We start from the raw sequence: 16,671 nt of genomic DNA, 5'->3' as shown, positions 1-16,671 counted from the left end.
TCCTGCATGTTTCAATGAGATTGTCTTTCATTCTTCTAAACTACAGAGACTACAGGCCCAATTTATTCAACCTCTCATCATAGGACACTGTAGGACAACCCCCTCATCCCAAGGACCAATTTAGTCAACCTTCGCTGTACTGCCTCCAATGCAAGTATATCCTTCCTTTAATATGGAGACCGAAACTGCACAGAGTATTCCAGATGTGGTCTCACCAAAGCCTGTACAGTTGTAGCAAGAATTATTTATTTATGTACACCAATCCCCTTGCAATAAAGGCCAACATTGCTATTTGCCTTCCTAACTGCTTGCTGTACCTGTGTGCTAACTTTCTGTGCCCCTTGTATGAGTGCACCCAAGTTTCTTTGAACATCAACAAGTTTCACATCTTTTAAAAAAACATTCTGCTTTTCTAATCTTACGACCAAAGTGAATAACTTCACACTTCCCCACATTATACTCCAGTTACCCATTCATTTAAACTGTCTATATCTCTTTGCAGCCTCTGTGTGTCCTCCCCACAGCTTACCTTTCCACGTGGCTTTGTAACTCTTTCGAGTTATCAACAGATCGCATGTAACTCTTTCGAGTACATTCACAGTTCTTGGTTTCCGGGAGTGGGACATGAACCCACAACCTTCTGACTCAAAGGCGAGGGTGCTATGAACTGAGCCACAGCTGACACCTCCATATCATCACCAAACTTAGATACTTTACTTTCTGCCTTTTCATCTAAGTCATTAATATACATTGTAAACAGCTGAGGCCCCACTGATCTTTGCTGCACTCTACTAGTCGCAGCTTGCAAATGCCCAGTTTATGTCCGCTCTCTGCTTCCTGTCAGTTAACCAATCTTTTATCTATCCCCCAACTCCATGAGCCCTTATCTTCCCTATTGACTGTTTGTGTGGCACCTTATGAATGCCTTCTGGAAACCCAGCTGTACCACAACTAACCAATTTCTATTTAATTGCATGATTAATATACCTTATGCTGTTTTAAAGACATCACTTTATAGGTTTAAAAGATTCAACAATCATCATTGTGGCAATTAAGAACAGTCTCCAGTGAACCTCAATCCTACTGGCCTCTCTGGTTCTTCACATGGGACATTTTAGAAGTTGTGAAGTCAGTCAGATGTTCTGATGTGGTAGCACATGATCTGACCAAGTATCAGAGTCAGAAGTTCTGCTGTGATGTAACTTACAAAAGAAAAATCTCTCTTCAAGCCTTAGAATCATAACATAGGTATTTCCTATGTTTTGTAAAAGAGAACTCATAGCACTATTAATTCTTTCTAGTGTGGGAAACATAGATCTGATGGCAAAAGAAATAGAGGGCAGAATTTAATGCCCTCCCCGTGCTGAGTTTGGTGGCAGGGGGCATTTAATCAGGTGGGAGGGCGGTGGTTGGGACTCACCGCTTTCCCATCCCTGTCCCAATTAAGTCTGTGGCAGGAAAGCCCATGGAAAGCCTTCCCACCCCGCCACCAATTGAGCCCTTTAACTGGGAAATTAATGCCCACCTAAGGGCTTCATCCATCTCCTCCTGGTATTCACCCAGTGGCAGGCGAGGGACTCGCCATGTGGGAAACCTGGAAAGTAAAACTTGCCAGGGTTGCTTGCAAGCTCTGGGATGGGGATGGGTATCCCTCATTCAAAGGCACTCGGTGCCTGATTGAGGGGCAGGGTAGGGGAGGGTGGGGGACTGAGAGCAACTCCCCTTCCATCACTCACCTATACCTGGGTCCATCAGTGATCTTGGACCTCGGGTGGATTTAGTACCGGCAACAGCCAGGGCCTCTCAGGTGGTGCTGCCGAGCAATGACGATCTGCTGGCCTCCAATTGGCCGGCAATTCTCGGCGGGCAGGACTTCTGCTCCTGGTGTCCTTGATCGTGGAGATGGCCCGCCACTGCCTGGTTAAGTGCCTGATTGACACTTAATTCAGCCTTCCTGATAAGGGGCGATGTGGGGCTCTCACCAGCTCCACCTGCCAGAATGTAGCAACACGGAATGGCTCTTTGGATGGTAGAAGATTCTATGGGCAATGGTAGTATCCTATTTGTATGCAGAGATTCAATAAATGAGGAAATAGCAAACTCTTCCCTTCCGACCCTCCTGTTATACTAATTCTGGCAAAATTCTAACATTAAGACACTGTCTACAAATAGCTCCACATTCAGCATGTTTAGGAGAGAATGCATAGATAATATTAGTATGTTACACAGGCAGCAAAAACCCAAAACATTTCCTGGAGGTGTTAATTATAGCCAACTTTGAAAATCCATTTAACAAGCGATATTAATTTCCATTTTCTAATCTTTCTTAGAAGCTTACCCTACAATGAGAAACTTGTAAACAAAATATTTCCTAGCCATTATTTTTCTAACGAGCCTTTTTGTTTGCAAAGCAGTACAAAGTGAAAAATCAACTCTAGTCATTGATTTTTTTCAAATGATATTTTGCTTTAACACCTTTAAAATCAGACTGGAAAACAGGAACAAACAAACAGCACATTAAGACTAGCTTGGACATGGTTCAAATGACTGAGAAAGCAGGTACACTCAATCGATAATCACTTCTACCAAAATAAATGATGTGATATCATCAAATTGACGTGTTTTTTTCTGTCCATTTTCGTGCCCGCCCCTGCCTTGCATTAAACAATGCTGAGAGAGCTGGTAACCAGATCCAAAAACGGCATAATAAATTACATTTATATAGTGCCTTTAGTGTAGAAAAATATCCCAAAGCACTTCACAGAGGTGCTATTAAAAAAAAATGTGTGATGAGCCATTTATTAGAAGAGGTGACCAAAAGCCTGGTCAAAGGTTTGGATTTTAAAGAAGCAAAAGGAGGTGGAGAAGCTTAGGAGTAAATTATAGGATGCAAGGTCTAGGCAAATGAAGACATGACAGCCAATATTGGGGAGTTAAAAGGGGGATATGCCAAAGAAGCCAATGTCAGAGGAATGGAGAGTTTGGGCCTGATTGTAGGGCATGTTGCAGAGATAGGAAGAAGTCAGGCAATAAGGAGATTTAAACATGACAATTAGAATTTTAAATTTGAGACATTGAGATACTGGAAGGCAGTGTAGGTAAGTGAGATCAGGGGTTATTGGTGAATGGAACTTGGTGTAGGATAGGCAACAGGCAGCCATACACAAGCTGTAGGAAGACATCTAAACCCTGCATTCTGTCTCCCTACAATAGCATGGTAGCACCAAAGTGTAAACCCATATGCTACAACCCTGTGGTGCAATATGTTAAGGTCTTCAATTCTCTGTCTGCTGCTTTACTAACAACATATTGTGACGTATTAAAAAACTACTTATTTTCGTCATGATTTAAAAAAAACATTTACTAAAACCAAATCCATCACTTTTTAGCCACAATTTTTAAACAGCTTTCGTCTCATGTTTGCTGATGTTAAGAGAGATATTGTGTCTTCAGCAAAATAAAACAAATATTCTAAAGAGTGAAAGAAAAACACTGCACCAAAAGACAGGATTACCACTCCCTTAAAAATTCAAACATCCTTAAGGTCAAAGGATGCTAGTTAAAATAACATTCAGCTTCTTACCTCTAATGCAGCAATTGGGCAGCTGGAGGCCAAATACAGATCCTGTGCCAAATTGAAATCATTTGTAAACATTGCAAGGTGTCCAGCTAGTAGGTTGTAGTCTTCTATTCCCTGAAATATTAATAACACTGCACTGAAGTATATTACATTTTTTGAGAACGATGGAACAGTGTTAAAAGAAAGATTGTGATAATGTATCCCAATTTTTAAACTGTGCTCTACAACTGCTCACCTCTGTCAGCCTGCAAAGAACTAATAGATATTTTGATGGTACCCTATTGGTACATAGGGTTGAGAAGAAGGTTTGCAGTATATTTTTTGGCAGTATTGCTGCAAACAGCTGAACAGTAGGAACATGTCTGCAAATCTCACACCCTGATTTCCCTTTAACAATCAACTGTTCAATAGTAGACTTTTCACTGTATACTCTGATAACACAGTTGATTGGCAATTACCAATGACCTGTGACACTCGAGTGAGATGGTCTGGGAATGCTGGACAATTTACTGCTTGATCAAGGTAAGGTTGTGATAGTTAAGCAGACATATTTGTACTGAAAGTGATCAGAGTGACTGTGTTTCTGGAGAAATCTTGGAATGAAGTTTTTGACACATTGATGAAAGTTAGAGTTCATTTCAAATAAATCACAATGTAGTTTCATGGAAATATAATACTATCATTGCATCCAATATGAAAATATAATTAGCCATGGTATAAAATACCTTTCTCTAACTAGTTTTTGATAGTTAATGCAGTGCTGGTGATACTACTAAACATTACATCAATTACAGGCTATAATTTTGAAGGTTGCCACAGTCACTTAGGTAATTTGCTCCCAACTTAAAAATCAAACATTCTATCCTTATTCTTACATTGTCATTATAAATTCTTGGTTCAAAAGTTATCATGGAAACTGCTTATGTAAAATTGTCACACTGCACTTACACCCTTCTGCCAATGGCTTTCTGCTTTCAGATGGGAAGTGATATGGCTTTGTCCAATAGGGAAGGGAGCCACCAATGACTGTGGGTTTCATTTAGGAGGGAAAATGTGGCCCTCAGTGGGTGCCTCTCTCCCACATTCCTACTTTTTCCTACCAGCTGCTCACTCCCCTCATGACACCTTACTCTTTACCTCTATGCTACCTTCCTGTTGCTCCAATGTTTTACGTACCTATCCTTTATCTTCCATTCACAGCAACCCCTGTCACATTTATTCCTCCCAAGATTAGCTGGTGAGAAGCTTGAAGCCATCTCATCTACAAACAGCTCCCTCCTTTCCTATATGTTTCCCTCAAAAGGCTGCTTGCTTTCAAGCTAAAACTTAAAAATAATCAAATTAGAATAAAGAATGGAATTGTCTGACATTCTCTGCATGTACGACTCTCAATTCACCCACTTTCTCTCTATCCATCATCCCTACTCTCCAATTTGTGTCCATCCAAGAGGCATTCCTTGCTTTCAAAATGTAACATTAAAAAATCAAATTAGAGTAAGGAATAAAACTGCATTTCTCCCTGTCTCATGTATTTTTGAAATTACAGCCTATTTCACAGGTGAGTGATTGACAGTAACCTTTTCTAACTGTCAACAAACCAAAGTGTGAAATAACTAGTAGGCTTCACAATTCACCAAAACAAAAACAAAAATACCTGGAAAAACTCAGCAGGTCTGGCAGCATCTGCGGAGAGGAACACAGTTAATGTTTCAAGTCCGAATGACCCTTCAACAGAACTAAGTAAAAATAGAAGAGAGGTGAAATATAAGCTGGTTTAAGGCAGGGGGTGGAACAAGTAGAGCTGGATAAAGGGCCAGTGATAGGTGGAGATCAAACACCAGGAGAGAAATGGAAAGCAATGAAGGTGAACAAGGCAAAAGAGAGATACGAAAATCCTGACGGAGAGAAGAGCAATACTTCTTCAAGGTAGGCATTCCTTGAAGAGAAGTGGCAGTCAATTAAACACTAAGATAAAAGCAAAAAACTGTGGATGCTGGAAATCCAAAACAAAAACAAAAATACCTGGAAAAACTCAGTAGGTCTGGCAGCATCTGCGGAGAGGAACACAGTTCACAATTCACTGTTTTTTGAAAACTGAACATCAACATAAACAGAGACACTGGGCAGAATTTTCCCAAATTTGCACTAATTGCAGTAGCAGGAGGGCAAAATGAAGTTTCACCCACTGGCCGCAATGGTGGGTTTTCACACCGTTTTGTCCCAAGCCCGCCTCATTATTTATGCACTCCTGGGAAACACGTCATTTCCATGGGGGGCGGGCTCTCATTCGCCCGCCCGTTATCACCCTGCTGCTGCATCACACCGGGCACCATGTTTAAAGTCCAGCCGCAAGCACACATCTCAGTACTTCCAGCTCACCACTGCTGCACGGAAGACATGGCCCTGAAACTGAAGAGGACTGTAGCCCCCTGGTTTAAAGACGGGTCTCTCGAGCGACTGTTGAATGCTGTGGAGGTCTGCCAGGATGTCCTGCACCCCCAATCTGGATGGGCAGCAACATGACCAATCCGGCTTGGGAGGCAGTGGCAGTGCCAACGCCCTTCAGAAGTGGACAGCCACCCAGTGCCGCAAGAGGATGAATGATCTCCTCTGTTCTGCTAGGGTAAGTCACTCTTTTCATCACTCTCAACTCACACACTCACAAACCCATCACACATCCACAGGGCCCTCACTCACTGCTAGTTCATGGGACATCACCATTCACTCTCTCACACTCACCGTCATTGTCCTCATCCCATCCATGGGACCACTCAACACCCACACAGGCCAGGCATACTTGTCATCTGGCCTGGCAGGTGTCCTACTTACACTTTCTCCATCTCTATCCATGCAGGACAAGCTGGCACACAACAAGAGGGAGAGGTCGCAGACTGATGGCGGAATGCCCTAAATCAAGGTCCTCACGGACTTTGAAAATGGAGCCATCCAGCTGGCTGGCCATGATCTGGACCGGTCCTGTGCTGATGGTGAGGTGGGTGCTGCTCTACCAAGTGAGGATCCAGCAATGCAAAACCAACAGACAACCATGCTGTGAGTGATATGTCCTCTTTCACAGGCCACTGCCATGCAATAATTATCTCTCCTTGCTTTCACAGCCTGGCGGGATGGCCTGATAATGATATGCTGATGTATTATAACGAAGTTCCCGATGACCAATGGCGGGAAACACGGCCCGCCGTTGGTGGGCTGAGTGGAAAATCGCGTCCTGCCTTCCCGCCATCATGAAACCAATCGCGCCATATTGTCTGCTCACGCCACCTATCACACCCACCGCCAGCGGGCACAGAAAATTCCACCCACTCTCTGAGATTAATACATTTTCTGAAATGCATAGAACACACAAAAGGCACATATGTATAACTACTATAGTTACTTTACCTTCACTCTCACACAAGCATTTAAAGAAAAACTCAATGGGTAAAATTTTTCACTTGGCGTGCGGGCACGCACCCAACACACACAAGTGTAAAATAACGCACGATGACATCGGCTGAGTGTCCTGACGTCATTGAACACACGTGCGATATTTCACTCGGCGGGCGCGGGTAGGTGCCAGAACCATGCCCGCCATTAATTAAGAGGCCAGTTAAGGCCATTAAAAAGTCAGTTGATGCCAATTTTTTGTTGCCTGTGCGATTTTGTGCTTGTTGCACGGGCAAAACGGGCAGACGGCCAGCAGACATTCTCAAAAGCCTCATCCATGGGCAGGATAAAAAGGGTCAGCAACATTGCCGGTGTGAGTAGTGAGGTGTTTGGTAGGTAGTTTGCTGCTGGTGACTTATTGGTATATGGCAGCTTCATCTCTGTTCAGGGCTTCATTCTTAGCATTTCCAGGCTTCATTTCAGGACTTATTGGTGTCTGCAAGGCAGACCGTGTAGGCCCTTCCAGGAATCAGACAGCCTTCTCTTACACTGATAATAGGGATTGTGGTCTCCGCTAGTGGCACCTCCTCCTCTGAGGAAGAGAGGAGCAGAAGGGAGAGGAGGCCAGGTATCCCAATGCAGCTTCCAGAGGAGGGACCTGTGGGAGGAGAGGTGCAGGCGAAAGGGGCACAGGGCCAGCAGGAAGTCCAAGGCGGAAGGGACTGCAGAAGACGCCACTATCCTGCCGCCAGGGTTTACAGGCAACAGTACAGCTACCTTTATATGTCTGAGGTGCAATGCCAAAGGAGACTCTGCCTCTCAAAGGCGAGGGTGACCTCCATTTGTCAGATGATCGGGCCTGAGATCAGCTCTGACTGTGTGGGTGGACACCCCATGCCAATGGCTCTGAAGGTCACAGTGGCCTTCAACTTCTATGCCTCCGGCTCTTTCCAGGGCTCAGTGGGGATCTGTGTGGAGTCTCCCAATCAGCTGTCCACAGTTGCGTCAAGCTGGTGACAGAAGCTCTGTTCAGGGGGGTACTGACCTTTATTCTTTACCATACGGACGATGCCAGAGGCTTTGCAGCGATTGTTGGGTTCCGCAGCGTCCAGGGTGCAATCGACTGCACACACGTGGCCATCAAGGCGCCAGCGGGTAAGCCAGGTGCCTTCATCAACAGGAAGGGCTTCCACTCCATGAACATGCAGATAGTGCGTGACCACAGGATGCACAATCTGAAAGTCTGGCAGCTCCCATGACAGCTCCCATGAGACAATCCCAGATGCCGAGGCTCTTCAGTGCTCCAGCCTGACTGGATGGATGGCTGCTGGATGACAAGGGTTATCCGTTGAAGAGGTGACTCATGACGCCTCTCTGCCACCCAAGAACAGAGTCAGAGCAGTGTTACAATAGGAGTCATGCCTTCCCAAGGGCGGTGGTAGAGAGGACCATAGGTCTTCTCTAGATGTGCTTCAATGCCTGGGATGTTCAGGGGGTGCACTAAAATACCCCCCAGAGCGGTTGTCTCTGATAGTGGTTGCATGCTGCACTCTCCACAATCTGGCACGGGCAAGGAGGGACCCACTGGAGGAAGAGGATCTTGACGCAGCTGCACAGGCCACAGATGATGAATCCAGTGGTGAGTCAGAAAGAGAAGCATGGTGAGGAGAACGCTGAGGGCGTGGAGGCAGACCTTGGTAACCTCCAGGGAGGCAGGGACACCAGGGACGCCTTGATCCAACGCTCCTTAGGCTACCAAAGATCTACTTTCAACTCATGCCAGGGCTGCCGCTTACATCTCAGATGTCTGAAATGACCATTTCATTTGTGTCCAAAGATCATTCAATGCCTGTGCAATAAAGTATCCAGCCACTCATGTCCAGCATTACACACTGGGGTACCCTGCACCAGGAAGAAAAAAGGTGAAACATACTCAGGCCATCAGAACAAAAGCAAATTTAATGTTATTGTCACATTGAAAGCATAATAACATTACCATTACTGGTGTTGATGTCCACACCAGCAGACATATAAACCAAACATAAATGAACAAAAAGTCACCCGTGAACTATCCCTCTTGTGCTCATGGTGCCTTTAACTTACGTTTCCAAGTGCTATGTCTTGGTGCCCCCGCATCACTGGCAGTGGCATCTAAGACAGCCTGTTGACTCTGCCGTCTTGTTGGCCTTGATGACCTTGGCGGTTGTCCTCTGGCCAGTGGAGCCTGTGCTGGTCCTGCGTGCCAGTGCCATGGCTGGCAACTCCCAAGTCATCGCAGCCTCATCAGATACCAAAGTCACTGGAAGAGGGGCAGAGGAGCTGCTGCCATCATCTGGATCGCCCTGAGAAGAGCCCACAGAGATGACAGGCAGCTCGTGCGCCAACGTGAGGTCATTCTGGACCTCCCGGCTCGCCATTGATGGAAGGGTATCTAGCTGAGATACTGGGTGCCTCATCCATCTTCCACATTGGCACTGACCACCTGAGCTCAGTGCCTGTGTAAGGGCTTGCAGGTCCAAAAGCAATCCCAGGAACCCCTGATTCTGTCCCTGGAACTATCTCTCCATGAGAGTCGCCGCCCTCTCCATGGAGGAGGTAGTGCACTCGGCCATGAGGGTCAATGCAGTGCTCATGCTCTACGTGGGTTCCTCCATAACGGAGGCCATGGCACGCAGACCCTCAGGGATCTCTGCTAGATTCTCCTGCACAGCTTGATGGACATCCAGCATCTGCCACCTAATGGACGACTCCAGGGGCTCATCATCTGCCTTTGACTCAGCGTCGTCCTGGTCTCCAGCAGTCCTCCGATTGCTGGCGCCCTGGGCACTCTCTGCCTCCGCCTGCACCTCAAACCAATGTGCACCGACATTCTAGCCGCCGATCTAATGCCCACTGAGGTGTTATCTGTGCTAGTGCCTGGTTCCGAGAGTGGGTGTGACGTAGGTGCAAATGTAGTCCAGTGGTCTTCTGGCATCAGGGGTGGCCCTTCGGGGTCCAGAGAGCAATTTGGTGCTGGCGAATCTAAGGGAGAACAAGGACATGTCGTTAGTTTAAGTCACACACGATTACTGTGCATGCCAGGCACCCTAGTGAGCCAATGGAGCTCTGCACCATTGTGCCATCGTCTTTCAATGATCAATGGGGACTCCAAGTATGAGGCTCCCATCAATGAAGAGACTACACTAGAATGGTTGCACAATCTGAAACTCTCACCTCTCTGCACTGCACTCTTACCTGTGTCTGGCACCCCCGCCTCTCCATGCCCAGTTGTACTTTGAGCACGCTGGCTCCCCAGCTCCAGGGCGTCCTGCTCAAACCTGGTGAGCAGCAGCAGGTTGGGTGGGCCTCCGCCTGTACGTGCCCTCTCTGCTTGGTTATGGCTTGTCTTCTCCTGAAAGGACAGAGGAGCATTGATTAGTCCATTCTCTACCTGCAGCGTCATTGCAGCCTGGCCAACCCCAGCTGAGGAACAAGTCGCAGGACACATCCAAGTCATGGCCTTCGAGCTGCAAGCACTCAGTCCAGGCAGCCAGGGCGCACTCCCTTGGCCAGCTCCGGCGACACTGACAGTTGGCACTAAGACGCTAGCACCCCTGAGGTCCACAGGGGGACGGCCACACCTGAACACTTCTGCACACTGACCCATGCCAACACAGTACTCACCGTGAGAGCAGCAAGTTATTGAACCTCGTCTGGCACTGCACCCGTGTGTGCTGCATCACGTTATGGCTGCTAAACAGCACTGCAACCTCTTTCCATGCCCTCTTTGTGAGGTGCGATGGCCTCTTCCTCCCATCTCTGGGGACAAGGGTGTCCCTTTTAGCAGCTACCTCCTCCAGGAGGACCATGAGACACTCATCCGAAAAGCCGAGGGCCGAATGCCCACCCTGCCTGCCCTTCCACCTGCCGTGTCCAGCCACACTCGACTCCATTACTCGAATGTTGAAGACACAGAGGGGGCGTTCTTCCATAGCAGCTTTCCAGGGGCAGCCTGAGCCGTTTTTAAACTGTCCTTCGGGTCGCCATTGGACCCGGCAGCCGACAGGCAGCCACCCCTTCCCAACCAATGAGGAGCCGCGTTTCACACTGGGCGGGCCTTAACTGGCCCGCCAGCGTGAAATCACGGTTGCGGGCCAATCACGGGCAGTGGGCGGTTTCCTGGCCAGTCCCGGGGCCGACTGTGTCCACCCGCTGACCTCAAAATTCTGGCCAATGTGTAAATTTGACCTCACTTAAGCTTTTGAAATTTACCTTCTTGTACTTCAAATTTATTTGGAATAGGGTATTAGGTATAGATGACTTTTCTGGGGAAATAAGGTGCAATAAATATGCTTGGACTGCACATTCCAAATTCACTGCACAGTCAGGGTTCTGGCCAAAAACATCAACTTCAAGCCCAGGCTTTTGGGAAGGCTGAGACCTTTAAGTAAATTTTTTAATGAAGACATTAGAAGAAATAAAATATAATTTGATGGATAAATGTAATCAGAATGTGTATACTGTTATTTTATAAATTAGCCATTAATAAATATATTTTCAGTTATCCTCGTCTGGACCAACCTTGATTTGCTCCAGTGAAATTACCATTCCGACATTTCCAATTATACGATACACACGAATTGCAAACTCCACCTCCATGTGATGGAGGCAAGCACGAGCGAACTCAGTCCATGCTGAAGGGTCACTAAGTATTTTGCACACATCCCATGCTTCACTAAACCTGCAAGAGTCACAAGAAAAATTGATAATAATATGAATTCAGTATAGTTTGGATGTTAAGCATGATATGTGCATTATATGGTATAGTACTAAGCCACAGAGACCAGGGGCATCTTAGACGCAAACTCTGTGCTGGGCACAGCCAGAAGAGCAATGAGAGGCTACAATTAGGTTGAGTGTCTCCCTTAAAAAGGTCAGAATTTGGTATGTTGAGTTGCCTATAAACTTTCTTTAAGAAAATTTCCAGTAATTGTGTCAACACATCTATGATAACCTGTGGGTGGTGCTGCAAAAAAGTTTCCCTGTTTAGAATATTCATATTTGTCATATTTCCTTTCCTAACAGCACTGTGGGTATTCCTACAACACGAGGACTGCAATGGTTCAAGCAGGCAGCTCACCAACAGCTTCTCAAGGGCAATTAGGGATGGGCAATAAGTGCTGGCCTAGCCAGCAATGCCCACAACCCATGAATGAATAAAAAAAATTAAAGCATAAAAGCACATGGCAGCAAATTTCATTCACATACAGTTGCAACGCAGGTTTACCTTAATTCCCCGGGCTAGTCATTGCTGTGAAACTGCACAACAATCTTAATTGATAGGTATGCAGGGAGCTGAACCCTGAACATGTGGAAATGGCGCTATCCTGAAGTCACTCAACTGATGTGATGTCAGGATACCAAAATCGGACATCACAGGCCCCAGCAACACTTGCATTGTCCACTCTTAAAAAAAGGCGTGAAACAGCAAGATGGTCCCTGTACTACCATTATTTAAAGGGCCAAGCACCCCGATTGCAGGCAGGTAAAATTTATGCAACTTTAATTTATGAAACACATTTGTGCGTACTGGAAGCTAAGTATATTAATACACTGGGCCCTATTCTTTGCAGACAGAAAGAACATGTACCCACATTGCGCCTGTTTCAGCTAAACAAAATAAGTGATGGCCATTCGCTGGTTCATTCCTCAGGGTAATGCCTTGACCAATCAGAGTCAAAGTGCCTGGTTTAAATTTCAAACAATGTTTGGCAGTTAACTGGTGCATTCTCCATGGCAGCACCACTACCAATCAGAGTCCACCTGCCAACCAATCAGCACTCTCTTCTCAAACAGTATAAAGATTTGGTTCTCTGATGTTGGTATTCTTGTGATTGTCCTAATGAGTGCAAAACAAAAAAGCTTTGACAGAATGTCTTTTTTCAGCAATACTCAAGTTCTGTACTATCAAACAACTATTTGAACCTTATCTGTTAGAAAGTGCTCTGTAATGTTTTTGGGGGAATTTTGGTGCATTTGCCAGTGTCGTCACTTCCTCATAGGGACGGCAGAGGAGTAGGTGACTTGTCTACACAACAGGTATGAGGGCAGCAGTAACAGTGCCTCCGGGTCTGTAGCACGGCAGGAAGATGGATCAGAGGATAGCGAAATCTCTCTGCTATGCCCTCTGCCAAGTTGGAACTTGACTTCCCCATGCTCCTTGACAGTAACAGCAGGCTGTCTGGCAGGCTAGCCAATGCACTCAGCATTGCAGTGTGCAGTCACATCTCCGCTCTCCAGTATGCCGTCCTAATATTGAGGTTCTCATCTGCTACCTTGCCATACAGTAAACTGGCACATGAACCATCCTTTACCCCTGGCCTACTTGCAGTCCATTCATGTCTAGTGCTGATCCCAATCCTATGCTAGCCTCCAAACTAAGTGCAGTGCCAGTGTCTGAGTTGATGGTTGCAAGGGTCAGTTCACATGATAGGACCTCTTCATCAGTGCTGTGCTGTTGCTCCCTCTCTTCCTCTTTGGGCTGCTGAGTCTATGCAAGCAGCAGTTTTTGCGTGTCTGAAAACAGCAACTTGGAAGGGGAAGGGTGTTGTGATGCAAAGGGGTTGGGTGGGAAGCAAGAGGTCCATGGTCACACCATGATCTTGCCAGGTAGCAGGCTGAGTGTGAGCTGGGAGTTGAGAAGTGGCATAGGGCAGAAACATGCAGTTTTGAATGCTAGGGCCCCCATGCAGCTGGCCCTATGATGCAAAGAACCATTTTCTATTTGGATTTAGGCAATGCAGGCACCTTTGTCCCCTGCCAGATTAAGTCTGATCTGCTCCCTTCTATTGTATGCCACCCTGTCCTGCAAGAGAGAAAGAAGAACGCCATGATTGTCGAACACACTGTTTGGATGATTTGCCTGCCATAGCTAAATAGCTGGAAATATATGGGAACAGTGAGGTAAGTGTGGCGGCAGTATTGTTAGGTATAAGGATGAGGTAGAGTATGTGGATGTAACACAAGAGTGCCATGGACTGCTTCTAGCTGAGTGATGGGGATGTGGTGCATTGAGCAGTGTGAGAAGTCGGTTTTGTGGTGGTTAAGAGATGTCATATGAAGATGCATTCATTGACATTAACTATCTACATGAGATCATTTGATTTCTTGTGCACTGATGTGCACTGGGTCCAGATTCTGGGAGTTGACCTTCCTGGCCACCAGCTTCCATTCATTTCTGAGAGGGGCTTTTGAGGGTCTCCTAGCCTCTTCACGGGGCCATGGTGTCTTTCCTGTTGCCCACCTGCACCACAAATGGCTCCAAGGCTGCATTCTTGAGGGTGGATACCTCTGTGTGCCCTGTTGTTCAGTTTGCAAGAATTTTCATTGCAGCAATCCTTTTTCCCAACTTCCTTTTAAGAGGCAGCCTACCTTTAAGAAAAAGCAGGTTGCCTGTACTATGTGAATGGCAAACAGTGCTGCTGTCGCCTGAGGAGACCAGTGCAGATAATGGTGCTGAGGTCATGCAGTGGGTAGATCAATTTTGTGTCTTGACTACCTCGATCTGAAAGGATAAGGGCAGGTCACAAATTGTGACCCCCGTCTATAAATCGGAACAAATGAATTTCATACACTCTGTCTTTGAGCAATTTATATTGAGTGTGCCTGCAGCTTCAAACACTGAACATCAGAATACACCGTGAAACTCTTCCCAACTCTGAATATCTATCTTATTAGATTTCAACTGTGCAGGGAAGAACCAGTTAATTGTTAATTATCTATATTATATACTTAAAAGTGTTCTTATTTTTCCCCTTCCAGGTATAGAAAGGATGATATACTATCAATTTCTGGTGGTGATGAGACAGAATATATTTAACTTTTCAAAACTTTCATAACACCACAAAAATACAATTTTGAGTCAATGTGGGGTTGGAGATCATTAGGGCCAAAGTCTTTAAATCATCAAGAGAAGAGCGTGTGCTTAGAATCGCAGCATAGGAGACAATTCAGCCCATCATGTCCATGCCAGTTCTCCGGAAGAGCAACTCACCTTGTCCCACTCCGCCTCCCTTTTCCTGTAGACCTGCAAGTTTTTCACTTCAAATAATTATACAATTTTCTTTTGAAGGCTTCCTTTGAATCTGATTCCACCACATTCTCAAGCAGAGCATTCCAGAGCCTAACCATACTCTGTAAAAATGTTTTTCCTCATGTCACCATTGCTTCTTTTGCCAATCACCTTAAATCAGTGTCCTCTGGTTTCTCCCCATCTACTCTGTCAAGACCCCTCATGATTTTAAAAATCTCTATCAAATCTCCTCTTAACCTTCTCTTCTCCAATGAAAACAAACCCAGCTACTCCAAACTATCCATGTAGCTGAAGTTCCTCACCCTGGAACCATTCTTGTGAATCTTTTTGCACCCTCTAACACATTCCACACCCTTCCTAAAGTGGTGACCGGAATAGGACTCAATACTCCATTTGAGGCCAAACCAGGGTTTTAAACAGGTTTTCATTACTTCCTTGCTACTGTACTCTATGCCCAATTTATAAAGCCCAGGATTCCATGTGTTTTATTAACCATTTACTTAAACTGCCTTGCCACCTTGAATGATTTGTGCCATATACCCCCAGGCCCCTCTGCTCCTGCACCCCCTTTAGAACTGTACCCTTTACTTTATATGCTGTTCTAGTTCTTCCCACCAAAAGGAATCACTTCACACTTTTCTGCATTAAATTTCATCTGCCATTATCACTATCCTATTCACAGTTCACAATACTTCCAAGTTTTCCAAGCTTAAGTGCTAATTTTCACACACTCTGACATTATACAGCAATAGTAACTTGTGAGAAAATGGAACACAATGCAATTTGTTGTGTTTTTATTCTCCTCCTATTCAGAATAATTGCTGTTACAACCATCATATTTGCACTCGTTAAGGTGAACTCAATTCCAGAAACTATTAACGTCAATTAAATTTCTTAATCAAAGGATTAAAAACAGCATTTCAAAATTCAGACAACTTTTCATTAAATCAATTTGCTGCTATCTACACAACTAGCATGTTTTCATTATTCTTTACAAAACCTATCTCACCTTTTCAGCATTAAACACTGGGTCAACATTGGCTGAAGATCACTAGGTCCAAGGTCCTTTAAACCAGCAAGGAAAGAGTGTGTGCTTAAAAGAATACTGCTGATTTTCCCGCTCTGTGTCTGACACGTTAGCTCTCCATTATACAACAACAGTGGCTTGTGAGAAAATGGAAGTTTAGTACCACCTGCCAGTATGACTTTGGAACCTGTGAATTAAGCAAAATGTTAAGAAATGGATTGCTGCACCAGATGAAGAGTAACACAGGAATGTATGTTAGGAACAAAAGTAAAAAAAATTGATTAAAAAAATGGAAATATACTTTAAATGGTAAACCGCTCAGTGTAAAGGAGTTCTGGTAATTACGGCCAGTTGATGGACAGATTAAATAAATCAAGAAATTAAATTTTGGAGTTTATATTGAGAGGGTTCTACCTTTCCTCCCCAGTCTTTGAATGTGTTGGAGCCTTCCAAATCCATCTTTCTTGCAACTCCATATTTGAATATCTCTAATTAGGTGATTGCCCTTGCCACAACACAAATGACAACTTTTGAGTCCATGACCACTGTACACTGTCTTTCCTCATCATTCTCTACCTCTTTTTTATATTCGCTCATGGGGTGTGGCGT

At 45.3% G+C, this 16,671-nt stretch overlaps 1 protein-coding gene across 5 annotated transcripts in view; it reads right to left on the bottom strand.

The window, feature by feature from the left end:
• The window catches only part of wdr19 (WD repeat domain 19), a 154,906-nt gene that overhangs the window by 49,415 nt on the left and 88,820 nt on the right, over positions 1–16,671 (bottom strand). For all 5 annotated transcript variants that reach the window (XR_013577234.1, XM_078546254.1, XM_078546268.1 and 2 more), the window contains 3 exons: positions 16,045–16,249; positions 11,525–11,684; positions 3,584–3,694 (listed from right to left, as the gene is read on the bottom strand). Coding sequence is in view for 4 of the 5 variants with exons in the window: in XM_078546254.1 (XP_078402380.1) it covers positions 3,584–3,694; positions 11,525–11,684; positions 16,045–16,249 (476 nt within the window). In the remaining variant the exon portion in view is untranslated. The remainder of the gene's footprint in view (positions 1–3,583; positions 3,695–11,524; positions 11,685–16,044; positions 16,250–16,671) is intronic.

This window comes from Cetorhinus maximus, chromosome 1 (genome assembly GCF_964194155.1).
Source record: "Cetorhinus maximus chromosome 1, sCetMax3.hap1.1, whole genome shotgun sequence".
Classification (NCBI taxonomy): Eukaryota; Metazoa; Chordata; class Chondrichthyes; order Lamniformes; family Cetorhinidae; genus Cetorhinus; species Cetorhinus maximus.
Note: the sequence above shows the minus strand (reverse complement) of the source record. Positions and strands in the feature narration are given on the sequence as shown.